This window comes from Euprymna scolopes, chromosome 34 (assembly GCF_053919585.1).
Source record: "Euprymna scolopes isolate OS-2025 chromosome 34, ASM5391958v1, whole genome shotgun sequence".
Lineage (NCBI taxonomy): Eukaryota > Metazoa > Mollusca > Cephalopoda > Sepiida > Sepiolidae > Euprymna > Euprymna scolopes.
Window position 1 is genome coordinate 50,344,817 of NC_136515.1, and position 17,646 is coordinate 50,362,462.

Below are 17,646 nucleotides of genomic sequence, written 5' to 3' on the forward strand. Positions count from 1 at the left end.
TAAACAAACGTTTTGTTATGAATTTATATCGCACGTTGCTCGTGACAGAAGCCACTAAAAAAGAAAAAAAAAATCAAATATTGTTTCTATCGATGTGCACATAAAAAGTTCTTAACCAATTCTTTTCAAATCTTTTAACAAAAGAAATATATTAGCTATTACATACCATTTGAATGAAGTTGCTATCTTGATTTACTTTTTGTACTAGAAAACCTCCACTTCAAGATGTTCTAACTTTTGACTGGAAAGTCGCATACGTTTTGTTTAACTTCCATAATAAAAGACAATTTTTTTCTCTTATTGTTTAAAAATATGAAATGTCATCAGTTAGTAGAACTTCCGTGTCGAGTATTTACATGAACAGACCTAAAACGCGTTCATCCAAAATGTCATCTACCGCTCGCAGACACGCCATGGCAGCAGGTTTCATTGTTAACAGGTGGAATTAGATTGCAATTTCTTGGAATATTCAAATCACAACAAAAATATTCAAATACCATTTTAAAGAAAATTTTATTTTAAAGTTTTATATTAGCTGTGTAGGAGAAATGTATTAATTACCAATATAAAAATTATGACTGTCAGTAGCAGAATGTACCTTGTCAAGCAGTAAACTGTACGTCGTTTTCATAGTGTATTTCCTGGCTTATTGAGCACTATTTTTTGTATATTTTATGTACTGAGCCCTATTTTTATATTTTATGTATTGTTTTATGTATTAAACCCTAATGTTTTTGTATATTTTATGTATTAAACCCTAATTTTTTTGTATATTTTATGTATTGAGCCCTATTTTTATAATATTTTATGTATTGTTTTATGTATTAAACCCTAATGTTTTTGTATATTTTATGTATTAAACCCTAATTTTTTTGTATATTTTATGTATTAAACCCTAATTTTTTTGTATATTTTATGTATTAAACCCTAATGTTTTTGTATATTTTATGTATTAAACCCTAATTTTTTTGTATATTTTATGTATTGAGCCCTATTTTTATAATATTTTATGTATTGTTTTATGTATTAAACCCTAATGTTTTTGTATATTTTATGTATTAAACCCTAATTTTTTTGTATATTTTATGTATTGAGCCCTATTTTTATAATATTTTATGTATTGTTTTATGTATTAAACCCTAATGTTTTTGTATATTTTATGTATTAAACCCTAATTTTTTTGTATATTTTATGTATTGAGCCCTATTTTTATAATATTTTATGTATTGTTTTATGTATTAAACCCTAATGTTTTTGTATATTTTATGTATTAAACCCTAATTTTTTTGTATATTTTATGTATTGAGCCCTATTTTTATAATATTTTATGTATTGTTTTATGTATTAAACCCTAATGTTTTTGTATATTTTATGTATTAAAACCTAATTTTTTTGTATATTTTATGTATTGAGCCCTATTTTTTTTTTTTTGTATATTTTATGTATTGAGGCCTAATTTTATTATATTTTATGTATTGAGTCCTATTTTTTGTATATTTTATGTATTGGGCCCTATTTTTTTGTATATTTTATGTATTGAGCACTATTTTTTATTATATTTTATGTATTGAGGCCTAATTTTATATTTATATATTGAGCTCTAATTTTTGTATATTTTATGTATTGAGCCCTAATTTTTGTATATTTTATATATTGAGCCCGAATTTTATTATATTTTATGTATTGAGGCCTAATTTTATTATATTTTATGCATTGACCCTTATTTTTTGTATATTTTATGTATTGAGCCCTATTTTTTGTATATTTGATGTATTGAGCCCTAATTTTATTATATTTGATGCATTGAGCCCTAATTTTATTATATTTGATGTATTGAGCCCTAATTTTATTATATTGTGTATTGAGCCCTAATTTTATTATATTTTCTATATTGAGCCCTATTTTTTGTATATTTTATGTATTGAGCCCTATTTTTTGTATATTTTATGTATTGAGCCCTATTTTTTGTATATTTTATATATTGAGCCCTATTTTTTGTATATTTTATGTATTGAGCCCTATTTTTCGTATATTTTATATATTGAGCCCTATTTTTTGTATATTTTATGTATTGAGCCCTATTTTTCGTATATTTTATATATTGAGCCCTATTTTTCGTATATTTTATATATTGAGCCCTAATTTTATTATATTTTATGTATTGAGCCCTACTATTTGATCACAAACCAAATTCTCAACTTTATAACAATATTTTTTAACTTATGTCATAACTTTCAAAAATTAAATATTTGTGCAATTAAAATAAGCTCAAATGAAAGATTATTTTATAGACCAAGGGACATATCAATGACCTCATCCCTCTTTCCCATTAAATGAAGTTGGTTGTGAATACTCGCTTCCCAAACAAAATGAGGACAACATTTTAGTGAACATTTTAAATTCAAGGAAATACAAAGCAACAAACAAATAGTTCTGTCCATATATTTTTACTCATGGTCATTAAAACTTAACTTTTTATGGCAGAAATAAAAACTAATCATAAATTCCTTTTTTTTAGAAGATACGATGTCCACGCATTTCCACAATATATCAGATTAAAAAGGCGTGGTCATTGCAAAAAAATGTATATTTTTTGCTTTAATTGAAATCTATCATGCTTAAGTTTTAAATAAGATTTCCACTGATCAGACACATTTGAAGTCCATCCAAGCAAGCATTTCCATACAGAGAGTGTCCATTGATTAGTTGAGTTCCGGCTTGAAATACTCTTGTTGTTTGTTATTCTTCAGCTTGACAAATATTTTCCTTGAGAGGCTGTCACATATCGGCATTACAAATAGGTTTCTTAGTGGTCATTCATACATCAGCGTCACAAATAGTATTCCAGGTAGTGTTAAACTTCAGTGTCACAAATATTAGTCTCTGTGGTTCGTCACACTTAAGCATTACAAATAGCATTCTCTGTGGTCTATTACACTTTGGCATCACAAATAGCATTCACAGCTGTCTACTATGCATCAGCATCACACATAGCATTCTCAACAGTCTATTAAATAGCACTATTAACAATCTGCCACTTCAGCATTTTCGGTGGTCTATAATACTTTAGCATCACAAATAGCATTCTTGGTGATCTGTCACTTCTGCCTCACAAATAGCATTCTCGGCAGGCTGTCACTTCTGCCTCATAAATAGCATTCTCGGCAGGCTGTCACTTCTGCCTCATAAATAGCATTCTCGGCAGGCTGTCACTTCTGCCTCACAAATAGCATTCTCGGCAGGCTGTCACTTCTGCCTCACAAATAGCATTCTCGGCAGTCTGTTACTTCTGCCTCACAAATAGAACTCTTGGTGGTCTATCTTGCTTCAGTGTCAAAGATAGCATTCTTAGTGATCTATTACACTTCTGCTTCGAATCATATTTTTATCACACAAATTGAATGGATGTATCCAAATATTTATGCAAGACTGTCATCCATCCTTCAACATGTTAGACCTCAATTCAAAATAGCGTTCCAATCACTAGTTGACTGATTAGTGGCCACATTTTCTGTCGAATCTAAAAATCTTTTTTTTATTTTTAGGATGACGCTAAAGGAGATTCTAACCTATCTGCATTAAATGTCCACCAAATTCTTATCGTATAATTAACCAAGTATCAAACGCAATAAAATTACTTAATTTGGATAAAACGGGAAGAAAAGGCAATTTCGAACCGTCAAGGTAAAAAAAAAAAAAAAAAAAAATCTAGCAAACAAAAAAATCAGAAGCTGCTAAATGTAGACAACTTTTTTAACATGCAGATTGGTTGATCCTGCAAAAGTATAACTATTGCAATGGAATGCAAAGAGTGCTTAGGATAAGCAGCCTAATGTCAGACACATGAAAGAAGCAAGTAGTCAATCAAGATGGATTGCTCTCAGAGACAGGATGCAGACAGTTGTGCAAAATGCATACTAAGCAGATCTGAAAGGTTACGTAACTGACCACACAAGAAAGGGTGAGAGAGGGATTCTAAACTCACCATTATTAAAAAAAACTTTAGGTTTTGTCTATATCTTAAAACAAGACAAAGATAAACTTAAGGGTCGAATAAAAAAATAAGAACTATTTTCATAAGAGGTCAATTGTAGCATTATTAAAACAAAATGTAATTTATAGAAGGGAATATAATACAGAACTACAATAGATGGATTAAAATTATACAGCAGTAAAATGAAGTCATGCAAATTCCACCTTTTTATTAGCACAATATATATATACACATACATACATATACACATATCATACTTAGGGGTAATTGCATCAACTACAAAAAAAAAGTGCTCTTTATATGTGTGGTTGTCAAAAGAGCAGTTTTAGCTAGTTGGCGCAATTATCCCAAAATATGGTGCGTGTGTGTGTATGTGTGTATATATATATATATATATATATATATATATATGCATGTTTTGTTTTATTTTTAACTAGCGGGGGTACCTGGCGTTGCCCGAGTGTTTGTTTCCGGGACGGGGGGGGGGGTTAAAAAATGTTATGGTAGGTAAGTAGGAAGGATCAAACCCGGAGTCATGAGTAAAAGTAGGAAAATAAAGTGTGAAAAAAAAAAAAAAAAAACATCTGCAACGTTAACAGTTCGGCCACCAAGAAAAGTCCATTCCAGTTGTTTAGGGAAAAAAAAAAAAAAAAAAAAACGACTACGGTAGGTCGGCGCGAACGTGAAAATATAATGTGAATTGTCCAGCACGCTAACCACTACGCCACAGAGCACTGCAGCTTAGTTTAGTGATTTTAAATAACTTCACATGAAAGAACTACGAAGCCAAACCGGTGTTCTCTTCTCAACTGTTCCTTGTGAACGATCCCCAAACGGTGTTAAGTGGTGGCAGGGGGAGGAGGAATTTATTAGAGAGAAAATATTTTACCACTTCCATTGATCTTAACCGATTTTGGCCATGACTTCTCAGCAGAAAAAGTATAGAAATCTAAGATTATCGAGGAATTTGAGAAATAATAAGCCTATAACACACCTCAGATATTGTTCTGCCGTTTGTGCATATTATATTTGCATGAAATATCTTGATTTTTAATCCTATTAATGTCAAAATCATACGGGAAAAAATTAGTTCATTTTATTTATATAGAGATAATCTAATCACATGTGAAAGTTTTTAGAAAAAAAAAAGCAAGTAATGCTGCAAGACATTTAACGAAAAATTGCTTGCCACCCAAGTACGGATGTACACAAATCTAAGACAATGGCAGAATCCTTAGAAAATGATCTTCAGACTGTGGTGGAATGGGGCTGTAAATGGATGGTAACATTTAATGCTAGTAAGACTAAGCTGCTCTCCTTTAACAATTATAAGAAGACTGTCATGGATATCGATGGTTGGACAAACAGCACCCTAAGAATTCTTCCTTCAAGCTCCTTGGCTTTACATTCACAGGCAATATGAATTGGACAAATGCATTAAGGACATTGCAAAGGCTGCTGCAAAGAAAGTGGGTTCCTTCTACCATGCTGGAAAACTGCTCACACTTGAAAGCATCCTGTACCTCTACAAAATCAGCATTCGCTCGTACATGGAGTATTGTTGCCACATCTGGGATGGTGCATCTACTACTAGTCTCTCTCTCTTGAATAGGGTCAAAAAAAAGTCTTCAATCTAATAGGTCCCACTTTGTTAACTAGCCTCCAACCCCTGTCCCCTCACTGCAATGTTGCATCCCTGTGCTTGTTTTACAAGTATTTTAATGGAATTAGCCCTGATGAACTCACTGCACTTATGCCCCCTTTATGTACATATCTCAGTCAAACCCACTTAAGCAACAAAATTTCACCCCTTCACTGTTGAGGTCCCTAAATGCCAGAAAGCTCTCTACTCTAATTAGTCTTTTCCCCTCGAACAACTAGACTTTGGAATTTCCTTCTTGCTACTTGCTTCCCTGACTGTATTGATATGCAGAAGTTTAACTATACTGTAAACCAACATCTTGTCGTGGTCCTAAATAGTAGCCGCTTACATCCAAGTGGCGATATGCCTTGTGAGTGAGTACAAAAAAAGAAAATCAAAACAATTTTTTATATAGAGAATTTTATTTTAGGAATTATTTGGATCATTCTGACTCGTTCGCATCTTGGAGGTTAGGCTCAAGAGATTTTGGTTAACAAAACCACTCACCTTGTTCAGATGTATTTAGTTGAACCCTGGAATCCTTACAGAATTTCAAATGGAACCCTCTATTTTAATCCATGGGAGTAACTTTCTCTTGTTTTATCAACTATGACCAGGTAAAAGTCTCCAGTAATTGCTAATTATATTCTTAGTATCACCTGTATTGAGGATTGAACCTTCCATCCCCAAAAATCTGTCACTTAGAACTGATTTTTATTTAGCACATATCAATTGTACTACAGTAGTCCAAATACATTACACCCCCCCTCAAAGGAGGAGATAATGCCTGAGAAAAGTATTACAAAAATAAAACAACAAAAAAAAAAAAAAACAGATACAATAACCTCAACCTCTGAATTGGGTATTGAAAGAAAGTATATTAGTCTGAAATAAACTGAATTGCACATTAAAAAAGCTAAGTGATCCACTATAGTCAAGGTTGATCTGACTATAAGGCATCACTCAGCTTTTTTAATGCTTACTTCAGCTTGCATACCGGGTGGAATGGTAGTGGATGTGCTGAAGAGTGGTGATCCCCTAGTGCAATCAGGTGCCCGTTGGCAGACCCTGAGTGTGGCAGCAGGACTCTGCACCAACCCACAAGTCCAAAGAGACTCAGGCTTGGCTTCTGGGAGAGTGCTATGCCTTTATACCATTCTCTTACTGACCCCCCCCCACCTCCACTCCCGACCTGAACCCTCTGAACTATTTCGTTTAGTCATACGTAAAGATCATCACAAACGTAACCTCTCACAATAGCAAAGCCAGCCTGATCACCCCCATCCGCCAAGCTCCTGCCGACGCTTGTGGAAAAAGCATATTGTTAGTTCCGGACCCATATTGAGGCAGTGATTGAGCCTGAAGGTGGCTACATTGAATAGATGTCAGCTCTACTACATAATCAAGTTACCTGAATTGATTTTTTCAATAAACGTTTTAAAATAAAGCTGTAGAGTTGTTTTCTTTAGGGCGACAAATTTATCATTCAACCCTGTATACTAACAATAATAATTGCTGCAAAATTTGAATCTAATATTTTTCACTATGATTTTGTTATTTCTAACAAGTCTATTGATTAACCCCCAACAAATTGGGTCAGATGATATGCTAAAAGAACTAAATTTGTCCAGCATAGATCGTAAAAACAAATCTGGTATAGTCATGTGGAGTATTCATTCTCCTGGACAAACCATTGCAGAAGTGGAGTGGTGCCCTCCCCTACATCTCTGTTTAACAACTAATGAAAATAGAGCCTCCCTTGGATTACTCCACTTGCCATCACTCCTTTTATAATACCGAATGGGGCATCAAGTACTATTTTTTTTTTTAAGTCTTTGGTATGACTAGATCAAGAATTGAACTCAGATCTCCCAGCTAATCAGCGAACACCGTTACCGTTATGTCAAATGAGTATTAAAAGATAATTTTATCATTTTGACTAAATCTCCATTATTAAGAAAAGGAATAGTATAGTTTCAGCCTCAGACAGATACTAAATCTCCATCAGTAGTCTATATACCTATAAAAGTGGGAATGTGTATGTGTGGACGCTACTTAATCTATATACTCAACAAATTTTTGGTCTATAGTATTTTAGTATATAGGGAATTCAGTCATGTGAAAAACTTGAATCAGTTTTCATCCAGAAAAAAGGGCTGCTAAGGGGTCAAAACTGAAAAATTGGTATGTGTGTGTGAGGGGGGGGGGGGCGTCAGATTTTTATGCTTGTCAACTGTTTCACGAATGCGCATGCACAGTCGGGAAATATGACAGCTTCTTTATGTTAAGAAAAAGTAGATTTAGAAAACACTTTTTACAGATCGTGTCAAGCTGGTCTAATGGTTATTGTGTTTGATTCACTGTCTTTAGGTTTTGATCTAAGCTCAAGTATATTTTTTTTTTACTTACAAGAACTGTTTAGAAAAAAATGTAATACTTGCATGCACATGTCTCAGTTTCTATCCGTTCTTTTTTTTTTTTTACTTATTTTTTTTTTAAAAAGGAATTAAACGTTACATTTAATACCTATAGTATTTCTTTTTATTATAAATAAGAAATCTGTGTGAATTAAAATATAATATTTATGTATATTTTATGACCGGACGACACCAGGCGGCCTACTAATCTATAATATAAAAGCCAGTTGTTTGTATGTATGTGTACATGTTCGAATGTCTGGCTAAAACTGAAAAACAATAAAAAACAAACATCCACAAAGTTGGTATTTTTGTTATCTGCATTGCCCAGGATGAATATTTAAAATTTAGAAACGATTATTCATTCTTTAAACCTAATTTGGCACTAATTTCATCGGTAGATTATGTAACCTAAAGATAAGTAACCGATTTTTTTTTTTAATCAAGGAATTAATTCTCTTATGCCAACTCATTCTTTGAAGAATCAATAAAAATGGGTGTGTATATCCAGAGAAAGGAATAGGCTGAGTGGAAAATAGGGGAACAAGGGAGTTTTAATAGAAATATGTTGCGCTTTTACTCCAGGCACTGCCTGGTAGCCCTGCTAGTAGATAATAAAAAAAATGAATTTTCAAAATTGTTTTTAGGTCTCAGTTGCAGGCTGAATTAACCACTGATATAGAACAGCACGGATTCAAGATAGAAAATAAAAGAAATTGTTTTCTTACCGTAATCTCAACATCAAACTTGGAGCCATCTAAAAGCTGAACTACGGCTTTCATATTGTTTGATTTCTTTGCAGACTTCTTGCTGCTGCTGCTACTATGTGCATTGGATGGTTCGGAAACCGATACTTTTGCCGGAACAGGATCCGGAGTTATAGTGTCTGCGTTGCTGTCAGTGGATGGATCCTACAAAATCAAAAATAGACAGGGATCATTTTAGGAATGTTTGACATTTTTTTTATCATACAAAGTGAAAACAATTAAAAACTTAGCGCTTCTACACGATTGGGACGAAATTTTGTAGTCGATAAATGGAGTTTCCAGATAAAAAAATAATGGTTTCTACTGATTGTTTGTCAATGCTAATAAATTACAATAGTAGCTTCAAAATTATGCAGTCGAAATTAGCTGAATATTACTGAATTATTAAAAAAACTTTAAAAAAAAAAAAAAAAAAAAAAAAAAAAAAAAAACTGTTAGCAACAGGTGAAAAATTTCATTCGGCCATCTTGTTTAAATCAAAATGGAATATTACCTCCCTTTTGAACTCTCATGTGTCTTATGATCATTTTCATCAAATTCTATTTTCTATTATAAATAATTTTCTACCTTATCAATTCTCGTAATTTTTGGATATAATCATCTTAAAAATACGAGGAATACCTAGATACTAGTGTTGGGACGATTAATCGGAATCAGAATCAGGAATTGTAAAAATCAGAAATATTGGTGCCAATTTTCCGATGCCAAAATTATTCTTTTAATTGTCTTTTTTTATGTTATTTTGTTTAAAATTTTCCATTGCTTATAATAATGATTAATTAGTAAATATTCATTGATTTTAAAATACCAGTAAAGCTAAAATCGATAGATCATCCTCCACAAGTGTATTTTGACGTTTAGGAAAATATCTGCATATTTAACATGTGTTTTTACGAAAATCGGGGAAAATAACAATCTTATAGTTAAATAATTAGAGATTTATAAAGAATCGGAAAAAATATTGGAATCGTCCCATCACTACTAGATACCATTGTTTTCATGTGAAATTCAGTTCTACAATTTATGATTTCCCAAATTTCGTCCTGATTGGTAAGGTGGTGCTACTGCACTAAAAAAAAAAAAAAAAATACAAAGTTCCAATCAAAAGCAAATTTACAACACCATGTTTTTTTCGTTTTCATACCAATTCAGGCCTGTACTAATTCAATATTATCTTTTTAAATGTTTGAGATGAGGATTAATAATTTCTATTATCCAGACACCTGTTCTCATGTTGAGTGTTATTCTCACATTTCAAGTGCTGTAACCTCTGCAAAGACCCAACATGTAACAGATAAAGTATTTGGTAAATTCAGTTGGAATACTCTCCTGGAGGTTAATGGTTCAATACTAGGCGTGGGCGATACTAAGAATATAATTGTGAATTTATCAAGACCCAGTCATGGCTAACAGAACAAGAGCATGCTAACTCCATGAATTAAAAAGTGGTAATATAATATAAAGCTGAACGTCTGTGTGTGTCTGGTCACGAACAGGCTCCTAGATGGTTGACTATTATAGAAAACTGATCACATATAATGATAGATGTATCGAGATACAGAAATGGGTATGTTTGATCTGGCATAATGGTGATTCATTAAAATTGTGGGGTCTGCGTACGCGCCTGGTCCACAAAGTATGAAAAGAAAAAATTTAAAAATTAAAATAAAAACGTTTACAAGTGTTTTTGATATAGATGTACATAATACTTTGATAAGTATGTTTTAACTTAATAGGGATGGTATAATAAAATTGTGGGGTCTGCGTTCGCACCTGGCCTCCATAGAATGGAAATAGGCACAAGCTTTAATAAAGATTTTTCATATCTATCTACGTAAGTATACTTTGATAATTATGTTTTAGTTTGAAGAAATATGGTATAATAAAATTATGGGGTGTTCGTTTGCGCCTGACCGCCATAGAATGAAAATATGTCACAAATTTTAACAAGGTTTTTTTTAATATAGAATTGTGATAAGTGTTTCAGTGTGAACAGGTATGGTATAATAAATTATGGGGTTTATCTATTTTATTGTTACTTTCATCATATTTTGCTTTGGTTTTGATACCCCCAAATTCGAAGCTATCTCTTTACAACCCTTCCTTTTCATAACCTATCATACTTTCATAAATAAGAGTCCATTTTCTGTAGGTTGTTTTTGAACCCAGTCAAGGACGGGTACTTTTGCTAGTATATATATATAACAAATAAATGTTACCAAAGGCAAGATAAGTTACTCATCTATATACCTAGATACGTTATCACAAGAAAAACAACTTCTTTTAAAGCATTTATTTCCTTCAAAAAACAAATAGTGTCAAGAGCTTAAGTTAAAACGAGAACAAAATGGTTGACAGGAGATGGTTGCCTGGGAAGTCTCGATAATCGCTCACAAAATAGAAAAATAAACAAACTACTGGTAGAAACCCACCCAATAAATGTCACAGTTTCTCGTTCTAACTGAAACACTCGACACTATTTGTGTTTGGAAGTATATAAATGCTTTAAATAAAGGATGAAATGTATTTCGACATTATTTTCAAACTTCTTTTCTTTTTATGTAAATTATGTTTTCATTAAATAAAAAAACCAACAGCAAAGGCATCAAGTGTCATCATATACGTGAAATGAAAACTCACATTTTTTATAAGCAAGTCAAGTTAGATAAGGTAGAACGACCACTAAAGTTCATATTTTTTTTTACTTAGTTTTTTTTTTACTTTAGCGGCAACTTAGCAACCACCGTTAATTGACGATTTTTCTAGGTTTTCTGGTATGCTGAAAACGAATATCACATTTAAATTTGGGGCAGACAAGTAGTTTTCTGGATATTAAGATCTTTATTATCCAATATAATCCATTATGTTTTCATTGGAGGCCATGTTTTTTCCTAACTAAACAAGTACTATGCGTGTTACAAACCACCCCTCCTCCCCATGTTAAGAATGGCGACCACCACTGATATTCATTATTGGAAAAATATGTCTTAATATCCAGAAAACTACTTGTCTGCCCCAAATTTTAATGTGATATTCGTTTTCAGCAAACCCAAAAACTTATAAAAGCAGTCATTTAAAAGGGGAGTGTCAAGTTGCCATTAAGGTGAAAATTTACCAAAATTTTTTTCCGGCAAGGTAAATTTTTACCGGGTTTCCACCTTAACATTTTTCTTTAAAATGAGGACTTGAATGGGTTTTCGGGTATGCTGAAAACGAATATAGCATTCACATTTTACGCAAATAAGTAGTTTTCCAGATATTAAGCAATGTCATGTTTTATGTTATTGCCGGTGGCAATCATGGTATTGGTACGCTCGTCGCTCAAGTGCGCGTAGTTTCTCAGGGTTGCGTTTACGCTCGTGCGTACCAATATGGTTACCGGGCACCGGCAATAACATAAGAAATGACATTGCTTAATATCTGGAAAACTACTTATTTGCAGAACATTTAAATACGATATTCGTTTTCAGCATATTCGAAAACCCTGACAGTCGTCTTTTTAAAGGAAAATGTTAAGGTGGAAACCAGGTAAAAAAAAATTTACCGACATTTTTTTTCGTCCAGCAAATAGGGCCACAGATCTTGAAGAAAGCCGTCATTGTTCCCTCTTGACTTGTTTACAAGAAATGTGCTAATATTTTCGGTTGAGTTTTCAGTTCGGCGTTTCATGTGTACGATGACACTGGCTATAATTTAGTGATTATTATATGTCTGTTTATTATACAAACATTATTGGTTACGTTTGAACAAGAAACTGACATTTATTGGGTGGATTACTGGATTTCTACCATTATTTTTCAATTTTGTTGAGGGCTCCATTTAACACTTTAATAATCACGCGGGTTTCATTGGATTTATATCTAGGAAATCAATTTATACAACACATTATATATATATAGCATATAAATGTTACCAAAGGCAAGATAAGTTATTCATCTATCTACCTAGATAAGTTGTTTTTCTTGTGACAACTTATTTTAAAGCATTTATTTCCTCCGAAAAACAAATAGTGTCGAGTGCTTAAAACGAGAATAAAATGGTTGACATTGTCTGGGAAGTCTCGATAATCGCTCAAAAAATTGAAAAATAAACAAACTACTGGTAGAAACCCATCCAATAAATGTCACAGAAGAAAGCACTCAACACTTTGTGTTAAAGGCTTTAAAATAAGTTAAACCATCACAAAAAGTACATTTGGTTTTCATATATTTGTTTTTCTTTTTTTTGTTTTTGTTTATGTTGTTAACAAAAAACAGTTTAAATATAGAAAACAAAGAAATAAAAACTACGTTGTTTTGAAATGAAGTCGAAATCTATAGAAACATAAATAATTTACGTGACTGAACTAGGAAAATTATAATTAAACGATTCAGGTAATAATTTTTAATTATTTTTTTTTTTAATTATTTAAGAGGAAAAAGTGATTTTTTTTTTTTTAAATATTTTTAGTCGAAAGCGTTTTTATTTTTTTATGTTTGGTGTTGTTTACGTTTTAACGTTGACAATTAAACGAAAAGAAAGTCTGTCATAACTAAAGACGAAAGAAAATATAAACAACAAAGAAACGAAAACCCCGAAGAGGAATAAAGATGTTAGGAAAATAATTTCGTTTATCTTTAATATTAAATATAAATCTCTAATAAACTGTTTGTTCTCTTTTCAAGTGAGCTCTTGATAAATGCCGACAAAAACAAGAAAGTGGGGACAAAAATAAAAGTAAAATAAAAGTAAAAAAACATTTTGTTGTTTTCGTACGCACCTATATGCCGGGCACATCGACCCGTGTTTCGTTTATCAGTTTAACCAGGAATTCTTTACACGCGATGCAAGACAAAACAAGGGTTCAATTTTTGCCTTTTTTCTTTTCTTTTTTTTTTTTTTAAACAAAGCTAATATATATATATTTTTTTTTTTTTTTTTTTTTTACTACTGACAACCAGAAAACAAAAGATTACTTCAAAAACCCGTTTTCTTTCTGGAAATGAGAGAGAAAATAAAAAATTTTAAAAAAAGATGGACGCAGTTATCTCCCTTTGTTACCTGAATATTCACTTCGGTATTAATAAAATAAAAAATATATTTTTATTTTTTTATTATTTTAAAAACAATACGAATAAATTTTATTTTTCTATATGAAAAAAATATGTGAATCATGATTAATAGAATTTTTTTTTTTTTTACGGATTTTTTTTTTTCTTTTCTGCAGGGTAGTGAAAATTTAATTTGAAAAGAAATCCAACTTCAATTTATTTAATCTCACCTTACCTTCTCGATATCGATAAAAAATATATGACTACTACTAACCACTACTCGTGTTTCTCACCTGTACGTGACTTAGAATATTTTTTTTATTATTATATTAGTATAAACCTACTAAAATTTAAAATCATTTAAAATAAATAAGTGTGCTTATTTTTAGAATTAAACCTATTTTTGGCACAACGACATATTCACTCATTGTAATCATCGATAAGTGCCGGAAGTATACGGTTACGGCTAATTTCGCGTCCCCTGATGAAAAAGTTTCGATTTTTATTGATTTTTTTAAATATAATGAATAACATAAGTAAACTTTTATAAATATAGTATCTACGCTTATTAATGTATCGCATGTAATGTTTTCAAATAAATGTTTATTTGGATATTTTTTAAATATATTTCATTTTCTGTAACAATTTGTAAATAAATTTTTTAAAAGAATATTTAAATAAACATTTGAAAAAAAAATGACATGCGACGCAAACGCATTCATAAAAATAAATATTTATAAAAAAAAAGTTTAGATGTTCTAATTTATCATATTTAAAGTCAATATAGAAAATAAACAAATTACTCGGAACCTTTTTCATCAGGGCACGCGAAATTGGCTGTAACCGTCTACTTATTGCACTTCCGGTGCTTACTACAGTGAATGAATATGCCGTATTACGCTGTTTAAATAAACAAAAAATTCATTAAGATGTACGTACGTAACCGTCACAGAACGAATGTCATATTCCAAAAATCACATACATTGATCAAGTAGTTTTTTTGTTTTTTTAAGAAAGAAAATTTTATGTGGAAGCGAGACCGTTTTGATCCGCCATGTTTTATAAATAGGGGTGAGACAAAATTCAATCGATCAAGATTAGAATCAGTCTTTTAATGGATATAATTTACTATAAAAATCGTAAAAAAAAAAAAAAAAAAAAAAAAAAAAAAAAAAAATGATTTTCTATATACATAAAAATACTGTAATTGTACAGTTTAATCAAGACATTAAAATAGGCACCGCCAAAACTGGGGGGGCAGGTCAGTACTTTTTGACGGACCGTCTTTTTAAAAATCTACCAAAAATCAGGTAATTATCCGATCAATACGAAATTTTCAGCGATTGTTAGGAGAAGAATGAACTTTATAACAGTATACTTATTTTTCATAAACGATATTTATATATATATTTTTTTTTGCTTACAAAACCCCCCCTAGTTTTGAAGTGGGAACAAATATGCTTAAAATAATCATCTGAAGCTGAACAAAACATATTGTGTTGTTGTAACGGACAGAATTATAGATTAAAAAAAAAAAAAAAAAAAAAATTGTTTGCATACCTTATTTTGACGTCTGAATATCAGAACTTCGATTGTGTTTAATTATCCCGCTTTTGAGTTTTGAAGTGTGAAATTCGGTGAATATGTTAAGTAAAATAATTAATTTAAGTTAAGCAAAACAAAAAAAAAAATTTTTTAATATTTATACGAAAAAAGCCATTTTAAAATTTTTAATAAATAAATTAACAATTTTTTTTTAGCGAGCCGAATAATGCATGACCATTATTAAACAGGGCATGCTTTGAATAATCGATACAAAAAAAAAAACATTCGATAAATATTGTGCCCTTTGTGTTAAAAATAGCATCATTTTTTTCGATCCCGTTTGAAAACGTTTGCCGCCTTTCGACTACGGTGGACCAAACGCGCTGAAATAATTTTTTTTTATTCTGCTTTAAATTGCCCCCCCCCCCATTTTGGGGAGCCTAGCCCCCACACACATACACATTAAAAACCAAACGCATACAAATGGTCACCCATCTGGTACTGGCCAGCCTCAGCTTAATAATACAATATACATTGAAATTTTCGTCACTGAAAAATAAGTTTTTTTGGCCTGTTTGGTCTTCCATAGTTTTCTTATTATCAAAACGAAAACGTAAACAGAGTCGATCTGAACTCTACGTAGATGCGAAATATCTGGTTACCTATATGAATAAGGGGAATTATTTGAAATTCCGGTACTTATATTATAATATTTTTGCATATTCTCTTAGAAAATCATCCTAAATCTTAGTTAGACAATAAATAAATAAATTAATTATTTCAAAAACCCTTTTTTTTAAATATTTAAATACGTTTTTTGTGCAAGACAAAAAATGTCAATTGTTAACTTTTTGGGAAAATTTAACATTTAAAATTGAATTAAAAATAGTAGAAAAAGTTTTACATTATTCTGTTTTCTATATGATAAAATTCAGGGTTTTATCTTTCTGGAAAAAAAAAGTTACTCAGAAATAATGGATTTTAATAAATGTAATTTAGTTTTAAAAAACAACAACAACTTGATTTTGCGGCCATTTTTGGCGGTGCCTACATTAAAAAATGAAAATATCGAAAAAAGGTTATATTGTACGCATCCATTATGGAACGCAGTTCTCCGAGAAAAAAAAATCAAGTAGTTTTTTTTTTTTTTTTTTTTTTTTTTTTTTACAGCGAAAAAGCAATTTGTTATAATATCGAGCAAATGGTTCAATTTTTAGGAAAAGCTAGTAATAAAGATGGGGAGGGAGTGTCGGCGCTTTACATGGAGTTATCTCCCAGTGGCGTGTTAAAAATTTCGATAATGGCTGACTTCAACGCGCTCTCATAAAAACGTGTTTTTTCGCTGTAAAAAAAAAAAAAAAAAAAAAAAAAAACTCAGTCAAATTAAATGAATTTTTATTTTTTTTTCGGAGATCTTCAGCCCAAAACGGATACGCACATAACCTTTTTTCGATATTTTCATTGTTTAATGTCTTGATTAAACTGTACAAGTACCAAAAATACTTTATAAATTTACGTGATTTTGGGAATGTGACATCTTCGTTCGGTGACGTGTATCAAGGTTGTTTTTTTGTTTGTTTTTTTTTTGTTTGTTTTTTTTTTCAATGAGAAAGTACATTTTAATCTTAAAACTATTTACAAAATAATTAAAGCCAAAAAACAAAAGACAGTGTAAAACAAAATAAATATTTCAAATTTCGAAGAGTCACGAAGTAATTTATTTTTACAAAGAAACAGAAATATATTATGGAAAAATTTTAATTTCATAATTAAATTACTTTTTAAAGGACTTAAGTTTGGTGTTAGTATTTTATATAATCAACTATATATATATATGCAAGTCACGTAGGGGTGAGAAACACGAAAAAGATTAATTGCATTATTTCAAAATAATGCAAATGATGATTTCATTAAAATAAAAAGGTACTCATTCATTTTCTGATCGGATTTTCAAGTTAAATTCAATTTATACGGTGTCCTTTTGTTTGTTAAATTGTTAGATGAAAGTACAGAGTAGTTACCCCCAATCTATGTTAAGAATGGGTTTCTAAATAGACGTTATTATTTCTGGGTACTTCTACAGTTTATTGCCGAAAATGGAGACGCCATTATTTCGGGCACCTGTCGTTAAAATCAGAGGGAGAAATCAGTATTTTAAACTATGATCGAAGTAGGAAATAAATAACCAAAAAAAAAATGCAAAATTGTTTTATTAAAATTATATTTTCTTACGCAAACTTTTCAATGTTTT

At 30.9% G+C, this 17,646-nt stretch overlaps 1 protein-coding gene across 50 annotated transcripts in view; it reads right to left on the reverse strand.

The window, feature by feature from the left end:
- LOC145259193 (band 4.1-like protein 2) overlaps nt 1-17,646 on the reverse strand; it is a 585,710-nt gene that overhangs the window by 282,597 nt on the left and 285,467 nt on the right. For 48 of the 50 annotated variants that reach the window (XM_080117013.1, XM_080116992.1, XM_080116976.1 and 45 more), the window contains one exon: nt 8,782-8,964. In XM_080117013.1, the coding sequence (XP_079973139.1) occupies nt 8,782-8,964 (183 nt within the window). Of the gene's footprint in view, nt 1-8,781; nt 8,965-13,579; nt 13,725-17,646 lie in introns of those variants that run through there. The other 2 variants (XM_080117017.1, XM_080116990.1) reach the window with 1 other exon arrangement.